At 31.6% G+C, this 27,186-nt stretch overlaps 3 protein-coding genes across 6 annotated transcripts; all 3 read left to right on the top strand.

Moving 5' to 3' along the window:
* Positions 1–5,219: 5,219 nt before the first annotated feature.
* LOC145026860 (histone acetyltransferase HAC1-like) lies at positions 5,220–13,007 on the top strand. Of its 3 annotated transcripts, none has more exons than XM_078976867.1 (15): positions 5,220–5,382; positions 6,083–6,262; positions 6,359–6,467; positions 6,547–6,760; positions 6,896–8,769; positions 8,866–9,162; positions 9,236–9,514; positions 9,612–9,941; positions 10,027–10,169; positions 10,257–10,563; positions 10,668–10,807; positions 11,682–11,760; positions 11,844–12,227; positions 12,311–12,528; positions 12,595–13,007. In XM_078976867.1, exons 2-15 carry the CDS (start codon positions 6,090–6,092, stop codon positions 12,704–12,706), a joined length of 4,659 nt encoding a protein of 1,552 aa, XP_078832993.1. In that variant the 5' UTR covers positions 5,220–5,382; positions 6,083–6,089; the 3' UTR covers positions 12,707–13,007. The 3 variants fall into 3 exon arrangements, with proteins under 3 accessions (XP_078832993.1, XP_078832995.1, XP_078832994.1); XM_078976869.1 differs by having other exon boundaries at positions 5,221–5,382; positions 6,102–6,262; XM_078976868.1 differs by having other exon boundaries at positions 5,221–5,387; positions 6,102–6,262.
* Positions 13,008–13,256: 249 nt separating this feature from the next.
* On the top strand, positions 13,257–15,610 carry LOC145026843 (Class I peptide chain release factor). Its single transcript, XM_078976866.1, has 6 exons — positions 13,257–13,754; positions 14,305–14,380; positions 14,575–14,705; positions 14,804–14,874; positions 15,081–15,162; positions 15,414–15,610. Exons 1-6 carry the CDS (start codon positions 13,311–13,313, stop codon positions 15,432–15,434), a joined length of 825 nt encoding a protein of 274 aa, XP_078832992.1. The 5' UTR covers positions 13,257–13,310; the 3' UTR covers positions 15,435–15,610.
* A 2,816-nt stretch (positions 15,611–18,426) lies between these two features.
* LOC145026748 (CLP protease regulatory subunit CLPX3, mitochondrial-like) lies at positions 18,427–23,534 on the top strand. 2 transcript variants are annotated; one of them, XM_078976862.1, is made up of 15 exons: positions 18,437–19,768; positions 19,878–19,939; positions 20,024–20,121; positions 20,223–20,302; positions 20,493–20,543; positions 21,123–21,197; positions 21,294–21,371; positions 21,494–21,550; positions 21,675–21,745; positions 21,880–21,979; positions 22,070–22,174; positions 22,556–22,618; positions 22,695–22,817; positions 22,917–23,075; positions 23,218–23,534. In XM_078976862.1, the coding sequence occupies exons 1-15, from the start codon at positions 18,902–18,904 to the stop codon at positions 23,272–23,274; spliced, it is 2,046 nt and encodes a 681-aa protein (XP_078832988.1). In that variant the 5' UTR covers positions 18,437–18,901; the 3' UTR covers positions 23,275–23,534. The 2 variants fall into 2 exon arrangements, with proteins under 2 accessions (XP_078832989.1, XP_078832988.1); XM_078976863.1 differs by lacking the exons at positions 22,917–23,075; positions 23,218–23,534 and having other exon boundaries at positions 18,427–19,768; positions 22,690–22,807.
* Positions 23,535–27,186: the final 3,652 nt, after the last annotated feature.

The raw sequence follows: 27,186 nt of genomic DNA, 5'->3' as shown, positions 1-27,186 counted from the left end.
ACATGAAAATATTGATGTTTCAAGGAACAATGAACAATGAGATCAATGTGGGGCGTATGGATCAAAATTTAAAAAGCTATCAAATATTAAGTCAAAATCGTTTAATGTTTTGTTTCACAACATTTTCTATATGTTACGTATAATGTTGTTGAAAATAATAAAAGATAAATGAGTATGTAACTTTGTGATATTATTTTTTTATTATGTTTAAAACAAATTTTTGTAACGGCCTTGGTCAACGGTTCAATCAACTTTATGATAAAATCGGTTGATTCAATCTGGTTCATAAATAATAAAAAAAACACAGCTCTTAGTTGGTAATACCCGATTGATATTGGTTTTATTAATATTTTAAAATGACAATGGTTTTTGTAAAAAGATAAACAAAAATAGTTTTTGTTGGGTAAATTATCCAAAAAATAATGATTTTTCTATAAATAGATGAATATATCTACCTTCTTAATAAAAGAATCATTATTTTCTATATGTCTCTCCCACAATAATTTTCAGCTAAAAGTGGTTTTACCATTTTACCCTTAAGCCATTTAATATTTTATTTCAATTCAATCCTATATGAAACTCATTATCGGCCGCTTCATCGCTCTTTTTGTTGTTTTTCTAGGGTTTATGCATTGTTTTGCTTCTTCTTTTGAAAGAAATTTTTCCTTCCTCCCAACGTTCCATTTTTTCTCTCTTAAACTGATTCTTTAAATGTAAATTGTAAATGCAGTTCGTCCTAAACCCCAAACCAGAAGATAGCACCGATTGGAATTATGTCTGCAATGACTTCTAGCCATAAACATCACCATTCAGGCCTTTAGACGAAAACATCAACTGCAACGTAGTCCAAGCCTGACAAATCGCCGACTCCAATCCCGGAGTGATCCATGGTCGGCACCTGAACGCTCTTCTACCATGGATTCCATCACCGGACTCAACAAACTACGAATTCCCGTCTGATTTCACAATTCTCTCTCTCTCTAAGCCCTACACCCAAAAATGATCCCCGTTCCTCTAATTGCCGTCTTCTCAAAATTAGGGTATTCATTTTTTTAGTTGTCGTTAGTTTCTTCATATGAAGACACCGTTTATGTTTTATAAAATGTGTACATGTAGAATCTTTGTTAATACAAAGTTGTGATATAATCTTAATTGAGAGTCTGAATTGAAAGTAAATAGTTTTTTTTCGGTTTCTGATTGGATTAGCATGCTTGTTGATTCAATGTTCTACAATTTTTTTTTTGGCTAAAAGGTCATGATATTGGCCTATTTCAATTTGGAATCGATGAAGTCAAGGTAGTTTCTCTAATCTCTGATTAATTTTGTTTTCTCTTTTTGATGTTTTTGACAACATAAAAAATTGTTGCAAAACCAGTAAACTCTTCTTTGAACTTCATATTGCTAACTACTTTTTTGCCCCTTTTATACCTTGTGTAGTTGGTTTATGTTACTGGTTTCTTGAAAAAACATCCACATGTTTAAAGGTTTGCCCCCAACAACATTCATGTTATGAACAACATAAAAAACCACGACAAACACCAAATGGAAAAGAGTGATCTTTAAAGTCAGTGGCATCTCATTAGCTGGAAGTGGTCAAAGCATTCACCCAAAGGTTCAAATTCTTCTAATTTGTTTTTTCTTAAACACATTTCTATATACAATCTACATTATAAACTTAAATCTTTCCATTTTTACCTTGCTTTACAAATTACATAAATTTTAAATTCTTTTTTCACTTAATATATTTACAATATATGATTCTAGGTTGTTGTTATCATTGGATGGCATAACTTTTTTTGTGATGATCCTTGGGTGTCATCAACAGATTAGATAGGCAAACAGCTTATCAAATTGGGTATTTATTTATCTTTATTTAATTTCGTTGTTTTTTTTATATAAATTCCAATCTTTTGTTTCATGCTTTTTACAGTATTATGAGAACAATTATGAATTAAAATTTTCTTTAATCAACACTTGATTTTTGATAAATAATATTCTATCGATATTTCATTGATCCAAAGAAGATGCAGTATGATTATTAAGATTTAGACGTAATTGTGCTTTGTAAGATGTAACCTCCTAAAAGTATTATATAAGTCATTTGTTTTGTCTATTTAAATATCTATTGTGATTATTCAATATTTAATCTTAGTTTATATATATATATATATATATATATATATATATATATATATATATATATATATATATATATATATATATATATTCTTGTCTATTTTTTATATCAACTTATGTACTTCTTTCAATAGTTATTTTCATTACAGACTGTTGATTTCACTTTCATTTAATTGATGTGGCTCATGTTGGATTGCCAAAGACCCTCTTTCATAATATGTTGAATGTAATGTTGATAGTTACATTACATAAATATATTATGATGATTAATATTGTTTATCCCATCAGGTATATGATGTTTTCATACATTTAGGTTCCTGAATTCATAAATATATTATGTGAAACAGTTTTACAATTTCTTTACTCGGTTCTTTTTAAGGAATATAGTGCATATACAAATGATGCAAAATGTTTCTAAGTTTCTTGACTTTAGTACCCACCAGGTGTTTGACAAAATGTCATAAAGAAAAATACCTTTCCTTTGTTTCTTTCATTAAATAAAGTAGAGTCAACATTTTGATTTGTTTGGGGTTTGGCTGCTTTGGTTGAGATTTTAGTAATTTTTTTAAAAATATCTCACTAAATTGAAATTCTATTAGTTTCATATAAAATTAATTTTTTTCTAAGAACTCATCATGTGACACTTTTTTCATCTGTATAATTTTACAGGTTGCTCGAGATATAGATTATCATCATAATATCTTATCATCTCACCAGAAGGTTAATCTAGAAGAAGTGATTGTTGGATGTTAATTCCTCATTCAATGTTGGTTATTCTTGCTTAGTAAACTTCCAAATGTTGTCTTATTTGTTTTCATAGTTTTGTTGAATTAGCTGATTAATATGAAATGTAGAACATGTTATAACAACGCGTTTTATATAGTTGGTTAAAAGGGGTGGAGTGGTCATTCAAGATTCCTAAAATATGAGTGTGAATAATACAAGCAAGTAAGTTCTAGAAAAACATTTTATAATTCAAACAAGAGAATATTAGTAGACTCTAAATTAGTAACAACATGCTTTTGTCTTTACAAGAGGGTTTTAAGGCTATGTTTGTAGTTTTTGCATCATCTTGGCTATTAGACTCGATTTGTTAGCATTTATCGAGGTTAGAATTTTGATAAAGTTTTATTCTTTTTTGTATAATGGTTAAATACAAAAAATAACAATGTAGTTTCATTGGTTAGTATATTATAGCATTGCACTTTCATTTAATTCTATTATGACAATGTCCTTCAAAAATATATCACTTATAACAATGTTATCCAAATCATAGAGCAATTTTCTTTCATATACTTTAAATTTCATATTTTATGGTTTGATGGGAGAAAATAAAGCATTAATGGTTGAACCGCACTATTGCCAAAATATAATGTTTTTATTTTTTTATTTTTCTCTATTAATAAATGAAAGTAGGGTGCTATAACAAATGTTTAAATGTGACTGCATTGTTATTTTTTGTATTTAGCCTTTCATATTATTTAACCTGGTTCACCTATTTTTAATTAAATCTAGGTTAAGATGATACAGAGGTCTTGGGTTTTGTTGTATTCGTAACTTCAAGAGAAGAAGCTACTATATGTGCAGGTGTTTTTTTTGTCATTTCATTAAAGTGTTGTTTCTCGCTTATAAATATCAATTCAACTTATTCAAGGTCAAATCTATATTTTTTTCAATCATAATTTTAAATTAAAAGTGTTACAAATACTACATGAATATCATGCATTAGATATGTTGGAATGCTTTTAACATAGTTACAAGATTCCTTCAATTAAAAATATTGAGAATGTATATCGATCTCGGAGTTAAAATTTAGTATTTGACCTCATAAGTCAAAGATCTACTTATATTTTTCTTATGGAAGAGTAGATCTTCACTTTTTTGGTTTTGTAGCTTAAAGATCTGCTACTTATACAAAAGTTAACAATGGATTATTTATGTAATTCGTAATTTTTATGGTGGTTGTTGATTGCTATAAATTTTTTATTATGAAAGACATGAACGAGAATGGACGATTTTTCCAAAATTACTTTGTTGACAATGGCAATAGATTTTGACTACATTTGCGAAATTAGTATAACTTACGATAATTTTAGTTTTTTCAATACAATCTACAAAGTTCCTTTTTCACTATACCAAACGAATGTCAACCATATTTTGTAATATCGTGTAATTTTAGGTTTCACAAGTTCTTTTTTGAAAGTCATCATTATGAATAATGGTATTTTTTATTTAATACAAACATAAATGATGGATTTTGTTTTCCTAAAGAGTTACCCAATGAAGTTGGAGGAGCTTGAAGTGTGTCGACAACTTTGGATCCGATGGATTTCATTGTCAGGGTGAGTAAAATGTTTCCAACTATCCAAGATCTGAACATCTTCAATTTTTGCATTTTATGCCGGTGTCTAGGCCTTGTTATTGTTATTCTACTAAAAGGTGCACAAAAATTAAAGACCACATCACAACTTTGACATGTACATGAACCATTCATTAAAGTTTATAGCAATGTACTTTTAAAGTACATTGCTATTTTATGCTTAACTTAATAGCTGTAACAGAAAATAGAATATGAAAATTTGTTAAAACGTCTTAATAGTGAAATTTTCTAAAAAAGAATTAAAAAAAGTATTTTCCAGTTTTTTATATGAAACTTTTCCAAAAAAAGATTAAAACTTTATTTTATTACATTATTGTTATTTTTAATTTCTCGTATAAAAATATCATTTCCATGATTTATTGTGTTTTCTTTTTCTTCAATTTATTAAAATTTATATTGCATAATTTAATCAAATGTGTATACATACAGACCGCAAATCGAATATTTATAACAATGTATATATTAATTTTATCTTATTATTATAAACTTATAGATAAAACTTCTATCATTGTAATTTAATAATTTTTATAAATCTTCAAATTTTTATTACCATTTTAAAATATCAATAGTGGTTTTCTTTCATAACCCATGGTTTATACGGTTTTTAACCTAGTTCTTTGAGTACAAAGTGGGTTCATGGAAAGCCCTCTTTAGAACTCAAATTGGGAAACTGTTTTTTGTTTCGGGTCATTCCTACATGAATCCGATAACCCATAGAAGTCGGGTCGTAAAATTTCTTGTCTATGACAAGGTCCGACAAAATTCTTCTCTCTTTCTCTCTCATGCTCTGCAAGTCGTATAGGGGTGGACAAACACGTTTTTGATTACTGATCGCCGTACTGTTCAAAGACCAAGAACAATAACAAGTAAGGTACTTGTACTGCGATCAGTTATTAGCTTTCCTCTGATTCTCGATAACTTTTAGTTAATCTGTATTTGATCGTATCAATTTGTAGAATTTGGATTAGGGTTTTGTGTAATTGAACTGGATAGCATCCAAGAACTACGCTATAGTTAATGTCGTTTGAAGTGAATGATTTTTGTTCGTTTTAGCTTATAAAGTCGCATCCACTTCGTCATATTTTTTAGTTTGGGTTTTGGGAGCTTCAGTTTTGAAATTCCCTGTAATTGGGGATCATTATCAATGTTTGGGTGTCATGTCTTAAGTTGACTTGTTTGTTTGCGATTTTAATGGGAGTGAATCCATAGGCATTGTTGATGTGACAGGCTTTCTGCTGAAGATTTATTGAAGTTGATTGTGACAGAGTTCCATCTCTATCTTACATGCCGATAGAGATGTACATTAACTAGAGTTGACACTTGACTGTTTGGGATTCTGTTTTAGTACATTACTGCAAATCCAGCAAATCATTTAAAATTAAAACCAGTTTCTTTGACCTTATTTTTCCATTTGTTTTTTATTTCTTCCATTCAATTGCAATTATGCATACAGCTTGAGTAAACGATTAGGCATCATTAATATTATGGAACATATGATATTGATCAAAAGTATTGGATTGTGACATTATGTTATGAATTATATCATATATTGATTGAAGACAACAGCTTAAGAATGAATTTACAGACACAGATGGCTGGTCAATTCTCCGGGCAGGTGCCCAATCAACCATTGCCTGCCCTGCCACATCAGCAGAACATGATGCAAAACAGTGTAGGAGGTCAGCGTACTACACTCATTATGGAGCCTAGTTTTGTCAAGGCAAGGCGATTCATACAAGAGAAAATGTAAGTCTTCCTAAATTTGATATAAATAGCCCCTCAAGATTTACCTTTTCTCCTATTTTGACCCCTGGCAATTAAATTTGAATCTCCTTTCCCCAGCTATGCTTTTCTCATGCAACGACAACAAACACAAGAGATAGCCCAAAAGAAAGTGCTCGATATTGTTAAACGATTAGAGGAAGGCCTTTTTAAAATTGCTACCTCCAAGGTTTGTTTTATATTTGTGAACATTGTATTCATTTATATTTTCTTATAAATTGTTTTTTTATAATTATTTTCAATTTTAGGAGGAGTATATGAACTTGGAGACATTAGAAATTCGGCTACATAGTTTGATCAAACGTCTCCCATTGAATAATCAAAATCAGCAATATCAGCAGCAAGGGAATAGTAATACCTCTGTTGCAATGGGAATCATGATTCCGACTCCGGGCGTATCTCAAACCGGGAATTCAAGCGTAACTGTTCAATCATCTATGGATCACTCGTTTTCAAATGGGGGTAATACTGGAAGCTTCATACCTAATAATGGTTCCTTCAGTTCATCTGACAGTATTTGATTATTTATACCTCATAATCTGTAGCAAAATTTTGATATGAATAACATTTCACAAGGGAATCCACTTTTGAATGCAGGAGGGTTGACTAATGGATATCAACGGTCAACATCCAATTTTGCCATGGGTTCAGGTGGGAACAGCATGATTTCATCAATGAGTGCACAAAGAATGGCAACCCAAATGATACCTACTCCTGGATTTAGTAACAACAACAACAACAACAATGGCAATATTAATAAAACTGGTAAACAGTCTTACATGAATGCGGATTCATCTAATAATCTTGTTGGGATTTCGGGTGTGGATTCTACAATTGTTTCTAGGCCACTAAATCAAAAACAGCAAGTTGGTGGTCAAAATAGTCAAATCTTGCATAATGTTGGAAGCCATATGGCTGGTGGAATTAGGTCTAGTTTGCAGCAAAAAGCCTATGGGTTTCAAAATGGATCAATAAACAATGTAGGGATGATGAATAACAACAATTTACAGATGATGAATGGCTCAGGATCTCGTTCTGTAAACTCCCAAACACCGCATTTTGATACAAATCAGCAGCAAATGTCATCACATGGTGGTGGTACTGTTGATTCTTTAAATTCCGGGAACTTTTATGGCGGCACAACCTCCCGGAACATGAATCCGGTGAGCTTGCAGGCGTTACATAAAACAAGTTCCCCATTGATGAAAAATCAATCAAATTTGAAAAATACCGAGCAAAAGATGGGTTTTCAGGGTCAACAGCCTCTTCATTTACAGCAACAACAGCAACAGATGCTGCAAATTCAGCAGAATCAACGGGTGTCGTTTGGAAAGTCTCAGATGATATCTGATTCCGGTGGTCAAATAAAGTCAGAGCCTGGAATGGAATCTCAAAATGAAGGTTTGCAGGCACAAGTTAATGAACAATTCCAGTCATCCATGGCAACTAATAAGTTACCAATGGCAGAAACTTCACAGCAGATTCTACAACACCAATTTGATGTGGACTCCCCAAATGAACCAGAGGGTCAATGGGATTCAAATTCAAGATTGGGTAACATGTCTTATGATCCGAATTTTCAAGAGGAATTTCATCAAAGAATAACAGGGCAAGATGAAGCTCAAAGGAATAATCTATCTTCAGAAACATCTGGTAATAATTCCAGGGCTATGGGTGAAAACCCTAACCCTAATTCAAACCTTGAGTTACAGTATGAGAAGCAACAAAGATGGATTTTGTTCTTGCGACATGCTCGCAAATGTGTTCATCCACCTGGCAAATGCCCAGAACCCAATTGCATAACAGCTCAAAAACTATGGAATCATATGGCATCATGCAAAGATCTTGTTCGATGCCGATTCCCTCGTTGTCGTGTGACAAAACATCTACTCCATCATCACTGGAATTGTCGGGATCCAGCTTGTCCGGTTTGTGTTCCGGTTAACCGTTACGTGCAACTAAAAACCAGCATTCGTACTGATTCCGATTCCAATTCCAATTCCATTTCCAATTCCGGTCTTCCACCTGATCACCATAGTGATCATGCTGGCATACATGCTATGAAAACGAGTCCATCTGTGGTTGAAACTTCAGAAGCTTTACACCCGCCCATGAAACGCATAAAGATCGAACCACCGTCAGAATCACTACCTACCGGAATTGATAATTCCAACGTACCAATTCCCATCTCTAATACCCTAGAAGCTCTTAAAGATGCACCGGTTGAAGAAGATCTAGCTGTTATTCCTATAAAGTCTGAAGTCAAAACAGATCTCCCTGCAACATCTGTACAGAAGTCTGAAAGTACACAAAGTGTGGAGTTTGTTAAGACTGAAAAAGAGGTGGAATCGGAAACTTGTGGTGTAACAAAGTCCGGAAAGCCGAAAATAAAGGGAGTATCAATGATGGAATTGTTTACTCCGGAGCAGATTCGGGAACATATTGCAGGTCTCAGACAGTGGGTGGGCCAGGTTAGATATCCAGAATTCCAGACACTCATGTTTCTTACTTATTCTTATGTTATCCTAAAATTTAATTTCTTTTTGTAATTTATATTGTTACTTTAGAGTAAAGCAAAGGTGGAAAAGAATCAAGCTATGGAGAGTTTAGTGAACGAGAATGCTTGTCAGTTATGTGCAGTTGAAAAGCTTAGTTTTGAACCACCACCTATATACTGCACACCTTGTGGTGCTCGTATCAAAAGAAATGCAATGTTTTACACCATTGGAATCAGTGACACCCGCCATTATTTTTGTATTCCCTGCTATAACGAGACACATGGAGAGACCATAAATGTTGATGGAACTAATATTCTAAAGTCAAGAATGGAGAAAAAGAAAAACGACGAAGAGACTGAAGAATGGGTATGTTTAATACATATATCTATATCATTGTTTTATTATAATAAGTTTTTAATGAATCTTTTTTTTACAACAGTGGGTTCAATGCGACAAATGTGAAGCTTGGCAACATCAAATATGCGCATTATTTAATGGTAAAAGAAACGATGGAGGAGAAGCCGAATACACTTGTCCAAATTGTTACACAGAAGAAGTGGAAAAAGGAGAAAGGATTCCCCTACCTCAAAGTTCGGTTCTTGGTGCAAAAGATTTGCCTCGAACAATTCTCAGTGATCATATAGAGAATCGGCTGTTTAAGAGATTGAAACAGGAACGAATGGAAAGAGCAAGGTTCCATGGGAGAACTTATGATGAGGTAGGTAGCTCATCCTCATCCTCATCTTCATCTTCATCTTATAAATTATAATCTCAGTGATATCATGTATGTATGTTTTTTTTTTTTTTTTAATCAGGTTCCTGGAGCTGAATCGCTTGTTGTCAGAGTTGTCTCGTCCGTTGACAAGACATTGGAAGTGAAACAAAGATTTGTTGAAATGTTTGAAGATGAAAATTATCCCAAGGAGTTTGGGTATAAATCAAAGGTAGTTTTGTTGTTCCAGAAGATTGAAGGAGTAGAAGTATGTCTTTTTGGGATGTATGTCCAAGAATTTGGGACAGAATCTCAGAACCCAAATCATCGCCGTGTTTATCTTTCTTATTTGGATTCTGTTAAGTACTTCAGACCAGATATTAAAACCGTAACAGGAGAGGCACTTCGCACCTTTGTATATCATGAAATTCTGGCAAGTACTGTATTTATTTTTACCTTTTTGCTCCTTACATTTTTTCTTCAAAGTCAATATTTTCACCATTTTTTTCTTGTTTCAGATTGGTTATCTAGAATACTGTAAATTACGTGGCTTCACAAGTTGCTATATATGGGCTTGCCCTCCATTAAAGGGCGAAGACTATATTTTATATTGCCATCCTGAAATCCAGAAGACACCGAAGTCTGATAAACTAAGGGAATGGTGAGTATTAAGATTTAAGATAGATATCCATTTTATTCCATTATTGAAATTTTAAATAATGTTGTTGTTATGTTTTGTTTGTATCAGGTATTTGGCTATGTTAAAGAAGGCTATGAAGGAAAATGTTGTGGCTGAGCTTACTAATTTATATGACCACTTCTTTATATCATCTGGTGAGTGTAAAGCTAAAGTAACTGCAACCAGATTGCCATATTTTGATGGTGATTATTGGCCTGGTGCTGCTGAAGACATAATCTATCAACTTGGTCAAGAAGAAGATGGAAGAAAGTTAAACAAAAAAGGGCCGATTAAAGTTAAAAAACTCATAACAAAACGAGGCCTAAAAGCCTCGGGTCAAACCGATATTTCCAAAGATCTTCTACTCATGCATAGGGTAAGTAAGGGTAATTAATGATATTCATATTTATCTTGCCTTGAGGTTCTTTTTATTTTTATTTTTACTTATTCATGCGTAATTGGAAACCACGTTTTTTACAGCTTGGTGAATTGATTTCCCCAATGAAGGAGGATTTCATCATGGTTCACTTGCAACCTGCGTGCACTCATTGTTGTGTTCTAATGGTGTCTGGAAAGCGATGGGTTTGTCACCAATGCAAGAATTTTCGTCTATGTGATAGGTAACCATAATATTTCTTTGACTAAATTACATTTTTGGTCCCTCGGTGTAGCTGATTTTTGCCATTTTCGTCCAAAAAATATACTCATTTTACTTGGAACAACAACCAAAAACCTCAAATAAGACCAAAATTGCAAGAGAAAACTCATTGGGACCAAAATTGAAAAAATGAACTATACTTAGGGACCAAAAATATATTTTAATCTATTTCTTGTTACATTGTGCTTGGCAGACTAGCTGGTAAAGTAATAGTGTTTGGTAAAAACTAAAAAGTAGCTGATAAGCTAGATGACAATTGTAAAATAAGATAAAAGGACATTTAGATATATAATTAAAATTGGGTAACATCAAATTTGGCAAACGAACTATTTCAGATGTCTATAATTTATCAATCTACATACTTTATTACATTAAAAGGCAACTACCATCAACATTGTCTCAGATTGATCGCTTTTTTTTACAACTTCTACAACTTTTTTTACAATTTTTTGTATAAGGTTTTTCTACAACTTATTTTTTTTCTTTTTTTAATTATTTTTATAACAAATTTGTAAAACCGAATATGTAAAAAATGAGTTTTTTGCATGAAAACAGATATGTAAAAAACAAAAAAAAAAAAGATGTAAAAGAAGTAGAAAATTGTAAAAAAAGTTATAACAAATGTTGAAAAAAATTGTAACAAACTAAGTTTTATAAAACATTTAAAAACAAAATTGTAAAAAAAGTTTTAGCATATTAAGTGTGTATCTGGAGAACTAGCTTATTAGCTACTTTAGTCATCTCAACAAACACTACATTATAATAAGTTATAAGAAATGCTGGTTTCCTTATATTTACTAAAACTATAATCCCAATGATTGTGAATGAGCTTGCAGGTGTTACGAAATCGAACAAAAGCTTGATGAGAGAGAAAAACATCCTATTAACCACAGGGAGAAGCATGCACTATATCCCGTTAGTTACTTTCACTGTTGCATTTCCATATAAAATAAATATTTTTGAATCAGGTTAAAAATTGTAAATAAATAAACTTGCAGATCGAAATCAACGGTGTGCCAACAGACACAAAAGACAAAGACGAGATTCTGGAGAGTGAATTTTTTGATACGCGACAGGCTTTTTTGAGTCTTTGCCAAGGAAACCACTACCAATACGACACTCTTCGGCGTGCAAAACATTCCTCAATGATGGTTTTGTATCACCTTCACAATCCAACCGCCCCGGCATTTGTTACATCATGTAACAAATGCCACCTGGACATCGAAACGGGACAAGGCTGGCGGTGCGAGCTTTGTCCCGATTTCGATGTCTGCAATGCATGTTATGTAGGAATCGATCATCCTCATAACTTGACAAATCATCCCTCCACTGCTGAACGCGATGGACAAAATAAAGAAGCCCGACAACAACGAGTTTTACAGGTATGTTATATTTTCATTTTTTACCCTGGAGATTTTGTTTCTTACGATTTTGATAACCGAGTTTATAAATTTGAAAATTGCAGCTTAGGAAAATGCTTGATCTTTTGGTGCATGCGGCTCAATGTCGATCGGCACTTTGCCAGTATCCGAATTGTCGCAGAGTGAAAGGGCTTTTTAGACACGGGATTAATTGTAAGACACGCGCTTCCGGTGGTTGTCTTCTTTGTCACAAAATGTGGCATTTACTCCGACTTCATGCTCGCGCTTGTAAAGAATCTCAATGTCATGTCCCACGTTGCAGGTATTTTAAGAAAGTATGTTTTTACTTGTTTTTGTATTGTGTTTTATGTATTTATTTTGGATGCAGAGATTTAAATGAACATTTGAGAAGGCTGCAACAACAGTCGGATAGCCGGCGGAGGGTGGCGGTTATGGAGATGATGAGGCAGCGTGCTGCTGAGGCTGCTAGCAGCACTTGATCAGGGGCAAACTTGTAAATATTCTTGATATACACAGGCAGATGAAGTGGGCATTTTGGTCAAAGTTTTAACTGCATTGACGACGAAAAGGAAGGGACAATTGTTTTTAAAGAGCGATTTGAGTGTAGTGTATTATAGTTATCTTTCTCTTTTTGTTTCATTTTTTTTCTTGGATATGAGTAACGTTTTTGGTGTCTTTTGTTTTTATGGAAACGTGGAACAATTCTTTGTTAGAGAGGGAAGGGAATAAACAGAAATTACAGTTGTGGACATTTATGGTTATCTTTTTGTTGGTGTTTTATTTATTTATTTATTTATTTATGTGTTCGAGTATTAGTAACATAATGAAATAAGTCGTTATATGTTTGGTTATCTCAAATAAACAAAATTCAAACATTTTTGTTATGCATAAGTCGGAATATAAATGAAACTAATCCAGTTATGATGCATATATATTATCTTAGGTTCATTTCATTTGGGGTCTGTATATAAAGTAGAAACCTAGCAAATTAAATTATACACCATCTTAGATTCCGGAGCGTTGAAATATGATCTCTAGAATGCAGTGTACACTTTATTATGCACATAGTACAACCTGTAAAGCATGCTCATGTTTATTGGCTTTTTCTCTAGTCGTTTCTACTTTCTAATCCAGGAGAACGAACACTCCACACTCCTCATGGCTTTTCACATTGTAAAATCGTGTGTGAAAGTATGGCCAAAAACGACGGCGCTGTCGCCGGCAGCTCCGGTACCACTCCGACGTTTTCAAATCCGCTTCGGTATCATCATCAAGGGTAACGATACCACATCGATTGCACCAAATCGGACTTCGTTGTTCCATTACACCACCAGCGTCGATAAGATTCCTCCGATTTCGAGTTCAAATACTGATGGAGGCAGGGAATTGTTGGCGATGTCCGACGAGAAATTGATGAGTCAGTGTGAGATGGATACCTATAAATCGTCCGGTCCCGGTGGTCAGCACCGTAACAAGCGTGAGACTGCTGTTCGTCTCAAGCATATCCCAACCGGTATTATTGCGCAGGTTAATAATAATAATTAATTTTCGGTTTTCTGAATTTCTTTTTCGTTGTTGTTGTAAATTCATTAGCAGAATTCGGTTCCAATTTGACATTGGTTTCAAACATTTCCTTGTAATCATCACTTTAATGCATACTATCTGCATCCTCCTAAAGAACAAGGCACCAATTTCTATTTTAGAATTTGGAAGCTATTATTTTTCAAATTTAAAATTGACATAATGTAGAGTGTTTATGATCAGATTTTAGGGTTGAAATAATCATTTTGGAGATAATACATACACAAGTTATACTAAGAAAATTGAGTATCTGACTAAAGTTTGTTTTAGGATGGAGGAGGTGATTGTAAGTTGTAACAAAGTAAAGTATAAGTAAAATTTACAGAATGCACATCCGAAGTTTGTTCATTAGCCTAGAGAGTCACATGTGACTTCTTTTTGTGAAGGGATGCATATCACTTTTGTTCTCAGAGTAATTAATTGATTATTTCATTTTGTGCATGTTGGTTTTGTTTCTCATGAAGTTTAGTTTTATTGTGGTGTTTATAATTTATAGGCATCTGAAGATAGATCACAACACAAAAATCGGGCATCTGCCCTAGCTCGATTACGTAGTCTGCTAGCTCTTAAAGGTACATGTTATCTTTATTGCCTCACCATGTAGCCTTCAAACTTTTAAATGTTCCTTTCATGTATTATACTGAATAAATAACACCAAATTTCCCTAATAAACTTGTAAATGTAACAAAAGCAGCTTAATGTTACATATTTTACTTACTTATTAATTGATGTATATTTCATTATTTCCTTTGTTGGTTTGGACTAGTCAGGAACAGTATAGATCTTGAAACATACACACCTCCTCCTGAGCTTCTTCAAGTTCTTCCACCAAAGTCAACTATAAGAGGATCGGATTGTGGGCCTCAAATTGGGCATAATAACCCAAAGTTCGTTTTGGTATATACATCTACTTTCTCATGAGTTTTTAGTTTTTACTATGAAAGCATGGAGAAGTTTGTGACTTATTTAAACACATTTTGTTGTATTCTTCCCAGGGAATGCAAGCTTTATTAGATCTTATTTTTGCAGTTGATGGTTCTGTGGCTGATGCTGCAAAGAAATTGGGGTATGTCCTATTTTTTTTAGGATATTGCAACATTCTTATGGATATATGCTTCTTTTTTTTGACTTAATAGGGAGATGACTTAATCTGTTAATTTATGTATGGGTAAAGGGTGTTTGACTTAATACAAAAAGTCAGGAAAAAGAGACCTTGTTTTTTTACAAATTTACCCTCATTTTGGTCTAACGGTATGTGATGGTGTTTGGCAGCTTAAGCACCGGAGCTCTTTCACGTCTGATTTTGTCTGATGATTCTCTTAGACAAGCGGTTAATGAGTTCCGGGTGTCTAAGGTATAATCAAAATCCACCATATTATCATGTCATATCATAATAATTAATAAATGAGAAATTAAATATCCCCCTACATTTTCTCTCTACTTGTCTTCCTACCCATGTGAAATGGTGACAAGTGTCACATTTTGATAAAATTAATAATACTTTAAGACACTTCACATGGTTAGGAAGAAATGTATGAGTATATTTAATATAATATTCTCACATTTTATTTAAGCCTAAGTGTTTGATATAAAATAAATATGCAGGGTATGAAGCCTCTGAAATAGGAATCAGATTGTAACTTGTATACGGCAATCATGGGAATAGTTGGTTGTTAGGTACTTGACTCGTTAGGCATCCTATGGGTTTCTTTGACAAAACATATTTTAATGTAAATTTTCAACATGAAAGCACGTCTTTAGTTTTGCTTACCTAAATATTTATTATACTCCATTACCACAAATTCTAGTATTTACCTATACTTAATATATCATACGAATTTAATCATGTAATGATTATAAAAAAAACCATGTGTATTTGCATGCATAGATATATATTTCGGCACACTCATATATATATATATATATATATATATATATATATATATATATATATATATATATATATATATATATATATATATATATATATATATATATATATATATATTATTAGATTAGATATATAATGATTTTCAAATTACATATGGAATATTATTATACAGAAGTTGGTTATTGGTAACCCATCTATTTTATTATGGCAAACGAAACGTGTTCATACAAAACTCATTTCCAAAGGCTTAGATAATAGAGTAAATTACAGTTTTGGTCTTTATGGTTTGGTCAGATTTGCATTTTTAGTCCAATCTTTGAAAATTTGACAAGATTTGCATTTTTAGTCCATTTAAAAAAATTATATTACCCTTATTTTTATATTTTTGTTTTTATTATATATATATATATATATATATATATATATATATATATATATATATTATTGTTTAAATTTTTTTTTTTGCTTACATTTTATTTTTCTATTTATATTTTTCATTATTTAGATTTTATTTGACATTTTTTTCGAATAAATTATTTAATGTTTTTTTTTTTTTACATTTTGTTCATTTATATTTTTTTGAATAATTTTTTCTAGTTTTTTGACGTGTTATTTGAATCTATTTTATTTTTTTAACGTTTTGTTTGTTTACGTTTTCTAGAATATTTTTTTGTAAAAAATGTAAAAAATTTCATTAAATGTGAATATTATTAACATAGATTAGGTTTAAAATTACTTTTTAATAGGTTTAGTAGATAGGCTAATCGAAATTTGAAAGCTAGTTTCAAGTTATATAATGGTTAATTGAAAATTATATAACTCGAAAACGAATAAAATTTATAAAAATATAAAAATAAATTCGAAATTGACACATGTGTTTGATTTATAAGAATTCTGATTACCATTAGCCATTTGGAACAAAATGTAAAAAAAAAAAATTAAGACTAAAAAAATTGAACTCAAAGCCATTGACACTCATTTCGAGTTCTGGTTAGTCTATACAATAACCATATTTAAATAAATAATTTAATACCTAATATGTGTTAATCATATTCGCATTTAACAAAATGTTTTTACATTTTTTATACAAAAAGTATTTATAAAAAGCTTTACAAATATATAAAAAAACAAAAGATCAAAAAAACATTAAAAAGAATATATTCGAACAAAACATAAAAAAAAAAGAAAGAAAATTTATTAAAAAAACGTTAAAAAATATAAACGAATAAAATATTAAAAAAGTTAAAATATATATATATATATATATATATATATATATATATATATATATATATATATATATATATTCGAATAAAATTTCCAAAATATATCAATCATAACAAATATAAATAAATTAAATAAAATGTAAGTGGCAAAATATAAAAAAATTACATATATATATATATATATATATATATATATATATATATATATATATATATATATATATATATATATATATATATATATATATATATGAAAGAAAACAAAAATATAAAAATAAGGGTAAAATAGTCTTTTTCAAATGGATTGAGGGTGTGCAGTAATTTTTTTAAACCATAGGGAGATAATTTGTCAAATTTTCAAATGTTAGACTAAATATACGAATCTAAGCAAACCATAGGGGCCAAAACTGTACTTTACTCTGGATAATATATAGTTATTCTTTCACGGTTGACAAGTTGACATCATCTTAAAATAATTTTTGTAACAACTAAGCGCTGGATTTTATTAAAGAAAGAATAGTCCACAAGAAACTAATTATTTCAATCAATCGACCCAAGAAACGATGAACTTTATTTGAAATCCAAGATAAAGAGGTAGGTGGTGTTTGGGATTGTCTTTTAAGTCTAAAACTTTTTTTATAGAAGTTTTTTTTTTATAAAAGTTCTTTTAAGGAAACTAAAAGTGAGTTTCAAAAAGTGTCTGGGTAGTATTTGTCTAAAAGTTATAAAAATATTTCAAATATTAATTAGAGTTATCTAAATGTTAAATAAGGTATCTTTTTAGCCAACTCCTATAAAAAAATCACATTTTTTTGATTTTTAAAAACCCATTATTTTCTTCTTTATAAAAAATTATTTTGAAAAAAACTTTTACATCTTCCACACATTTTTAAATTTTTTTAGAAAAATTAAAAAACAAAAGTCATTTAAAAAGTATTTCCAAACATCCTCATAAAACAACCAATTCAAAAATTGAATTCTTTTTTTCATTAGTATGTCCTTAAAAACAATCTTAAAATAAATGAATATCAGTATTATATATTTATAAGAATTCTTTTGATATCTGAATGAAAAAATACTTTTAACAACCAATTCAAAAATTGAATTCTTTTTTTCATTAGTATGTCCTTAAAAACAATCTTAAAATAAATGAATGTCAGTATTATATATTTATAAGAATTCTTTTGATATCTGAATGAAAAAATACTTTTAAGTATGAAAAAATAGTTAAAATCCTTAAAACTGAAACCTCCAAAATGCTACTTGAATTACAAAATGCTATTTGAATTAATTTTTGGATTTGAAATTTTTTGTTTAAAATAAAAGTAAAAGCCTTTTTTGCAAAACAATTTTTTTTAAAGAGTTTTTATTATTAGAAACCAAATGCTTTCTCAAAAGATTCGTGACAAAGATGCCCTTATATTTTCTTCAAAATTGAATTATTTTGTTAATATTTATAAAATGATTTTTTTTGCTCAGTTTGATGAATCCATTTTAGAATAAAAGTACATTGTGACAACATAATCAAACAAAAAAATAATTTACTATGAGACCAAATTGCAAGTTTCTATGTAGTGTAGGGGCCTGTTTATGTACTCCACTAAAAGTGAAACAGAAAAAGAAAAATGAAAACAATTCTGCAAGAGTTTTGAGCGATTCCCGTTGGTGCCAATCATCACAATCTTTGCTTCCCACCTAGAAATACTCCCCTCGCTTGTCAAAATTTCTTCAATTTCTCAACGCAATCCCTTTTTTCTGCCACAATTCCCGGATTTCATGTATGCAACAGACGCATATAATCCTAATTTGGATAGATTTATGGATCAGATACATGATTCTCAAGGTATATAGCACTTGGGTGTACTACTATACAAAGATCCCAATTGTTGAAACCGTTTCTTGATTCATTCTCTCATTCGTCGCATCTCAATTGCATGCCGTTGAAGAAATTCGTGAAAAAAGACTAAATTTGGAGTATGATGTCTGGGTTATGGAGATGGAGGAAGTTTCAAAATGTTGTAGTTACGACAACCGCAGCAGCGAGAGTTTCTTCATTGCACACATCGAAACGTGGCTTTGTGAACATAAAAGCCGGAGTCGATTGTCCGCACATTCGTCGGAGGTCGTTAATTGGTGCGCAAGCTCGTTACAAATGGGAGCACGGTGGTGGTGATGATAATAACAGTAGAACGTCGACGATGATACGGAAGATTAAGGCAGAAGCTAACTGCCCACGTTGTTGTAAACAGATGGATCTCGTTTTCTCCGATAACCGTCACCTCATTCCACCACCTTCCACCAGTGTCGCTCCTGGAGATGAATGGGGTGACCCGCCGGAACCCAGTTCCGTTCCGGATGAGAAAGGGGGTCATCAAGCGGTGAGTTTGTGCCCCAACTGTAAATCTACTTACCAGTTCCAGCCGTATCAAATGTCTCCTCTTCAGGGTAGGTTTGTTGAAATCGGTAGATTTAGAAATGGTAATGGGAAGGATAAGAAACACATTAATGGTGAAGAGGATTATGGAAACAAGCTTAGGGCTTCGTTTTGGGATACACTGCGGTCTTACGGTGGTGACTCACCGGAGAATTGGACAAATCTTCCTCATCCTCCTCCCCCATCTAGCACCGGACTTGCAGTGCATACTCCCCCAGGCCTTCCTTTTGCACCAAGCATCAATGTGACTCGCGCAGGGGGTCCTGGTGGTGGTGAAAACGGTAAACGTGGTGGTGGAGAGAAGAGTAGCGGGTGGGGTGGGTCGAATTTGGGGAAGAATCTGCCTACGCCTAAGGAGATTTTCCATGGGCTTGATAAGTTTGTCATCGGTCAACATCGTGCCAAAAAGGTTGCAACTTTAACCCTTTTTTTCATCTTTCTAATACGTCATTCTTGCAAGACATTATATTGCTTGATGTTTTTGTTGTTTTGAACTGGTTTTTCATTATATATTTCAGGTGCTGTCTGTGGCTGTATATAACCATTACAAAAGAATATATCATGCGTCCTTGAAGAAAGGGTTGGTGATTTGAAGTATAAAACTTTTCATTTCTTGAAGTAGATATGCTGAATGGAAATTATCAAATTATGTGTTGAATTCTAGGTCAGGAGTAGAAAAAGGAAGAGGCAGGATGGAAGATGATGATGATAATGTAGATTTAGAGAAAAGCAATGTACTTTTAATGGGCCCCACTGGCTCGGGTATGGCTACAAGGCTGTCTCTCTTGTTTTTTTGTTTCCATTGGTTTCTTTTTAGTTGTTGCAGATGGCTGATGATATAAATTTTGTCTTCTTTAAAACAGGGAAAACTCTACTTGCAAAGACCCTTGCTCGGTTTGTTAATGTTCCTTTTGTAATTGCAGATGCAACAACGTTAACACAGGTAAATCAGATTAATATCTTGTGTTTTTATGGAGATGAGTTGAAAATGGATATGCATTGCTTTGTTTTGAATTCTAAAAGTAGAATGCTGTAATAGGAAGAAATAAGAGTAGGATGCCTTATTAAACAAATCAATGAAAGCGTGTTTCTATTTCTGGCATTTATTTAACCCTATTTGTTATGTTGTGCAGGCTGGTTATGTTGGTGAAGATGTTGAATCTATATTACATAAGCTACTTACGGTATAACTTTTATTTATGTTTACTATTGCATATCCTTCCATTATGAATTTTCAGCTAAAAGTACTGTTTTTTTTAGCTTGGGTTTATATTTTAATGTGGTTGTGAAATGCAATGCTTTCAACTAGTTTGACAAGTTAAAGTGAGAATAGTAATTATATTTCTTTCTTTAAGTTGTGACATATATGGTATACTGTGGTTGAATGATTGGTGCTAAAAATTGAATTTACTTACTTGACATAACTAGGGAAAAAGACCTAATTGCCCCTAATAAACCCTTTTATTACAAAGATACACAAAACAGGTAGTCTACTCTTTAAAGCCTCAAAGTCAACTGGTAACCTTATGGAGAACTGAAGTATTACAAATTGGGTAGGCTTTTCAAATTAAATGCTGTAATGAGAAAAAAACAGAAAGTAGGATGCTATAATAAAAAAATTGATGAAAGTACAATGCATTTGCCCCTATATATAGTTTCTGTTTTTTAAGTTGTTACCTGTTCCTGAATTTATGTTTTCAGCCATTTGAGTGGTTATCATGTTTATTTATTCATAATAGTTTGAAATTTGATTTGGTATGAAGGCTGCTGAGTTTAATGTTCAAGCAGCACAACAAGGGATGGTTTACATCGATGAAGTGGATAAGATAACCAAAAAGGTCATTATTTAAAAAAAGAAAAAAGAAAATCTTGAATTAGTTTTCCATGTTGGATGGTTTAAATTGTGACAAATTTTGATTGTAATGATTTTACAGGCAGAGAGCTTGAACGTTAGCAGAGATGTTTCTGGGGAGGGTGTTCAGCAAGCTCTACTCAAGATGTTGGAAGGAACAGTAAGTCATTGTATTTGTAATGTACCCATAAATTCTCATAATTCTTCTTATCTAAGTTTCCTTTATCACTATCTATCACTAACACCAAGTATTACTATTATTTATATTCTCTCTCTGCACAGATAGTCAATGTACCCGAGAAAGGGGCCAGAAAGCATCCACGGGGTGAAAATATTCAGGTATTTTTTTTTTCTTTCTAAATTAGGGTAAATTTCTAAAATAAGCCTCCTTTCTGTGACTTGTAAAAAAGAAACACATACAGTATAATATAGTAGATTAAGTCTTGTCTCCATTGCATTGCAGATAGATACAAAAGACATCCTTTTCATTTGCGGGGGAGCGTTTATCGATTTGGAAAAAACAATATCCGAGAGGTGATTACTATTTACTTTCTTTTTGTTTCATAAAATCAACTTTTTTTTTTTTTTTTTTTTTTTTTTCTTCTTCTATGAATTACTGGTTGTGCCCTGTGGGGAGTTGAATCTGAAAGTGATGCATGTTTATACAGACGACAGGATTCTTCAATTGGTTTTGGAGCACCTGTTCGTGCTAATATGAGAAATGCTAAACTCACCAACGCTTCAGTCACATCATCTTTACTGGAATCTGTAATAAGCTTTCAGCCTATCACTATCATTTTTCTTTTGGATTTCTATGCATATTGCATATTTCATTCTCTAACTCTTTTCTTTTCTCAGGTTGAAAGTAGTGATCTTATAGCTTATGGACTGATTCCGGAGTTTATAGGACGTTTTCCCATTTTACTTAGTTTATCAGCTCTAACCGAGGACCAACTTGTTCAGGTTAATATCACATCACCTAACCTATTCTATTCTATCAAACACAAAATTGCATACAGACTTTACTCTTTTTGCTAATATTTTGTTTTTTCTCCATCCCCATAATACCAATGTACTTATGTTTCTCTACCAATAACAGCAACATGTAATGTAACCCATGATAGGAACACACTTAACTTACATATAAAGTGGACCTAAAAAATGTAAGCAAGCATGTTGTTGATGTTGGTGCTATCTAATATCTATGGTTAAATAATATAAGTATGTTCTTTTTGGTTGCTATTATGAGTAAAAAGTCACATATCAGTTAGATTGGTATTATGTACAATTTTCCCCTCAATGAAGGAGTTATATATATATGAATATGATCTACTTGTATGTTAGGTGCTGATGGAACCAAAGAATGCTCTTGGGAAGCAATACAAGAAGTTATTTCAAATGAACAATGTAAGCATTTGTTTGATCCTTTCTTTCTAAAGTCTAAATGAATTGGTTTATCATGGAAATGTTTTCTCAAGTGCAGGTGAAACTACATTTCTCAGAGAAGGCAGTGAGATTGATTGCTGAAAAAGCTATGATTAAGAACACGGGTGCCAGAGGCTTAAGAGCCATACTCGAAACCCTTCTAACCGATTCTATGTACGAGGTATAGCTAACTTCACTATTCCTTTCATCTCTTGCTTCAAATTTAGGAATTTTTTTTTTGGGGTTCAAATTACTTATTTGCCCTTTTCTGTTGGTTTAGATTCCGGATGTGGGAACGGGAAATGATCGAATAGAAGCGGTGGTGATTGACGAGGAGTCGGTTGGGTCGGTGGATAAACCGGGGTGTGGTGGAAAAATACTTCGCCGTGAAGGTGCATTAGATAAGTATCTTGCAAAAATCAACTCCAAACAACAAGTGGTATCCCCTTATTTTCTTTCTTCATCATAAATCCACTTTTTTTGACTTTAAAGGTTGAACATAAACATACTCAAGTGTGTACTAGGTTTGACGCTTGTTACTTCCTTGAAAATTAACTTTTAATGTTTCTTCATATTTGCAGGAAGGGGAAGGGGTTTACGAAGGTGTGTCATCAAAAGCCATGACCATGAGCATGTAAGATTGATTGTTAATTTAGTGTAGAATGTCTTGTTGTAAAAAAACGTTCACAAGACAACAACAAAACAGACTGTAAATTATGTTTCACCTGTAGTCTCTAGTCTGTAGAAGACCACAAAGATAACACCCCACCCTATACTATTTGGGTTTAAATTCATACACACAAAAAAAGAAAAGAGAAAAAGAGAAATGTAACATCAGCACACGCCAATATTCCCAAATCAATAAATGAAAAAGAGCCAATTCATTCGTTGCAGCGCATATATTTGTCCATTTCATCTATGAGTAGTTATTAGTGTCTTAAAATATGATTATAAGTATTTTTTTTTTTTTTTGAGTAAAACAATCTTGGAAGCTGTATGCATTGAAATACACATTGAGTTGTTTCGATCCATTCATCGTGTTTCATTGTTTTTTTTGGTCGTTTCTAGCTGTGTTTATTTTCTTATTTTTGTCCATTTGATCCGTTAAAAGATCAAATATAATCCAAATTGATTATTTGTAATAAATATGTCAGATTTTTCCCTTACATCCAAACATAAATTTAAGGTCAATCAATATCTGTATGATTATATGAAAATGGTTTACATTTTCAAAGGTAACATATGATTTTAACTTTTGGACCATATTTTAGAAGTTGAACCAAGTTTGAATCTCACAAACTTTAACCTTGATCCCGTGTATGTTTAACTTAAATTGTTGAACATTTTTGAAGTACTACTTCTAAAAAATAATAAAAATATGGGATCATTTTAGTAATAAAATTTTGGAACATACCCTAATTTATTAATTAGTTTGTGCAATAATTAAAGATGGTCCATTGTGAATTATTGGTTAGAAAGTCTTTAAGTGGCGTACTGCTTTTTGTATAAGTTTTAGATAGGGAATTTCTATTGTTTGGTTTGGTCGAAACTGATCAAATTGACACTTCAACCATCAAAGCAATTTGATTAGGCTGGATCTCTTTTTTCTTGGTGAGTTTGATAAATGGTCAAATTACATGACTTGGACTGGTTTAAGGATGTAAGATAGATGTTTTTCAGCTAGGCTTTATGAGTTTGGCCAATATATGTAAACTATGACGGAAAACTGAAAAGTAATAGCACATACATAAAAAAAAAATCTGAACAAGATATGTGGATTACTCGGTATAGAATAAGCTATATTTACGGCTCACTAGTGAGTTGATCTTATTAATTTCGCAACAACAATTTATAATTACTCAAAGGAATATATATTTATATTTAAAGAGCTTGCAGAAATTTCGTTTTGAACACAAGTGATAATGACGCCCCACAATTCAACAATTTGAATGATGCACGTCCCTAGCTATGTTTAGTTAGGTATATCTTGTTTTTATTGTTACACGTACATTCAAGAGTTGGACCAAAACTCTAAGCATTAAAATCTCTCTCTCTCTCTCTCTCTCTCTCTATATATATATATATATATATATATATATATATATATATATATATATATATATATATATATATATATATATAGAGAGAGAGAGAGAGAGAGAGAGAGAGAGAGAGATGAAAGATCATTTGAGAAATCATAATTTCATGAGAATTCCAAAACTAAAAGTGGAGTGTTGGATTCAATTATTGAGTGACTTAGATTGATCATGACATTATTGTATATATGAGTGAAGTTAATGACATTTTAGGTTTTTATCCATGGACCATAAAGGTAGATATGGTATAAAAAATATTGCAAAAATTAAATTACCACTTATTAAAAAATCCTCAAATTGGTGTACGTTCTCTCATCTCTCATCTCTCATCTCATATCTCTCTCTCTCTCTCTCTCTCATATTCTTCATTGACGCTCCCCCATCGCCCGCCTCCTTCTTCCCTCCAATAACCGGCCCTCCCTCCAATTGAATCGACCTCCACGTGGTTGCATTTGGAGTTGGTTTGGTGGTGGACAAGTTTTCTTTTGGTTCCCCCTAAAAATAAAGAGGAACTTTCTAAGTCTTTGGTTGGTTTGGATGTTGGAAAGGAGAGGGGTAAACATCACCTTGCCTTGGTTTACTTGGCTATTTAGTGTATTTGGAAAGCTTGAAACGCATTAGTTTTTAACAAGAGAAAGTGTTCTCCTCCTTTGAAGACGACGGATGACATCCAACTTATGACTTTTAATTAGATTAAAAGTTTTTTTTTTTTTTTTTTTTTTTTTTTTTTTTTTTTTTTTTTTTAACAAAGTGATGTTATTAAGAGACACTAGTAACCAATGTTTTGAAAACCGGACCGGAGATTGAACCGACGATGTTATTGGTTCAATTGATCCAACCGGTCGAGCTGGTCTCAAAAACTTGAAAAACCAGATGATGTCATCATTACATTCTTATTAACTTTAATTACATAATAAATACCAAAAATATATATTTTTTTTAAATTCATGATTTTGACCGGTTTTATCCGTTCAACCAGACCGGTTTTTGCCGGTTCACATGAATACTGGTTTTTTGGCCTTTAAGAACCGGATCCTAAACCGATTCCCGGTTGAACCAACCGGCTCGGTTCGGTTTTCAAAACATGCCTAGTAATATGTTAAAATAATATAAAGACTTAGAATTTCATACTAGGGTCTTTAAGCCACCCAAGCACGTCCAACGGTAATAACTTAATAATTTTTTTTTATTATATTCACACAATTTATTCGTTTTTAATGAAGAGTTGGTTTCTATAATAAGAGATTCACCTTTAAGATTAGAAGTTGTTTTGTGTTTGATATCGACTTACTACTTACTAAACATTTACCAATCATTTACTTATGGAATTTTTTAATAGAGAAAATAAATAGATTTTTATTTTTTATACCTATAAATATTTCTATCCAATAAATTATAACAAGTATCATCATTTCATATTTTTTTAACTAACTTATTAAGGTTATATTAGGAATATAAAAAAAAAATTGAATGGTGCTTCATCATAATTTTAGTAGGTATGAATAATTATAAACATAAAAGGTAGGAGGTAATTTAATTTCTCTTTTTAATATGTGCCCTAAGGCACATATAATAAACATTGATTACGACAAATATTACCATAATTAAATGTTAAATATATTTATTGTAATGATTATTAATGTATTTCATATTCAATTACGACAATATTTTTATAATAAATGAATTTCATATTTAATTATGATAATACTTGTGATATTTAATACTTTTTATATGTGTTCTTAGGATGAAAATTCATTTTTTTTTTAATTACGTTGTTATATTATTAGTATTAATTAGTTTATTATTTAATTATCATAATTTGGCATTAGTATTATTTCCTTCAGTGTTGTTTGTGCTAATAGAATGATACTGTATAATAAGGATAATGATTTAAAAGGGTAATATATTTTTTGATTTGCATACATTTTGTTATTGAGTTTTTTTTCGTTCATATTTACCACTTCAACTAGTTTAATTGTACTTTCAGTACTTACGACCGGCTACTCCATTTTAACCTGGAAAAATGATTTAATATAGTAATATATTTTTCACTTTGTACACATTTAGTTCTTAATATTTTTTTTGCACATTTAGTCCTTAATATTTTTTTTGTTGCAAAATAAGCCAGTTTTGTTTTTGCACTCATTCAGTAGTTATGATTGATTTTCTTATGTTTTTCTGATGACATCTTATGTGAGACAATCATTAATGAGGTGTTTGAGGTTGTTGATGCTTATGTCCATCGCGATCTCGACAGCTTGGTTGCTTAGGTCTTGTGATTTTGCTTAGATCTTATGCTGTGAACGTCATAACCTCTTCATACGATATCGGATTTTAATGATATTTATATCCAATTATTCGTTTATTGAGTCTACTACAACTTTTGTTAATATTACTCCTGTAAAAGTATAATATATTTTTAGCAACGATTTTATAAAGAAAACATTCATACGA

Source organism: Lactuca saligna, chromosome 1 (genome assembly GCF_052625555.1).
Source record: "Lactuca saligna cultivar CGN05327 chromosome 1, ASM5262555v1, whole genome shotgun sequence".
NCBI classification, from domain to species: domain Eukaryota; kingdom Viridiplantae; phylum Streptophyta; class Magnoliopsida; order Asterales; family Asteraceae; genus Lactuca; species Lactuca saligna.
This window is presented reverse-complemented; position numbering and strand designations above follow the sequence as displayed.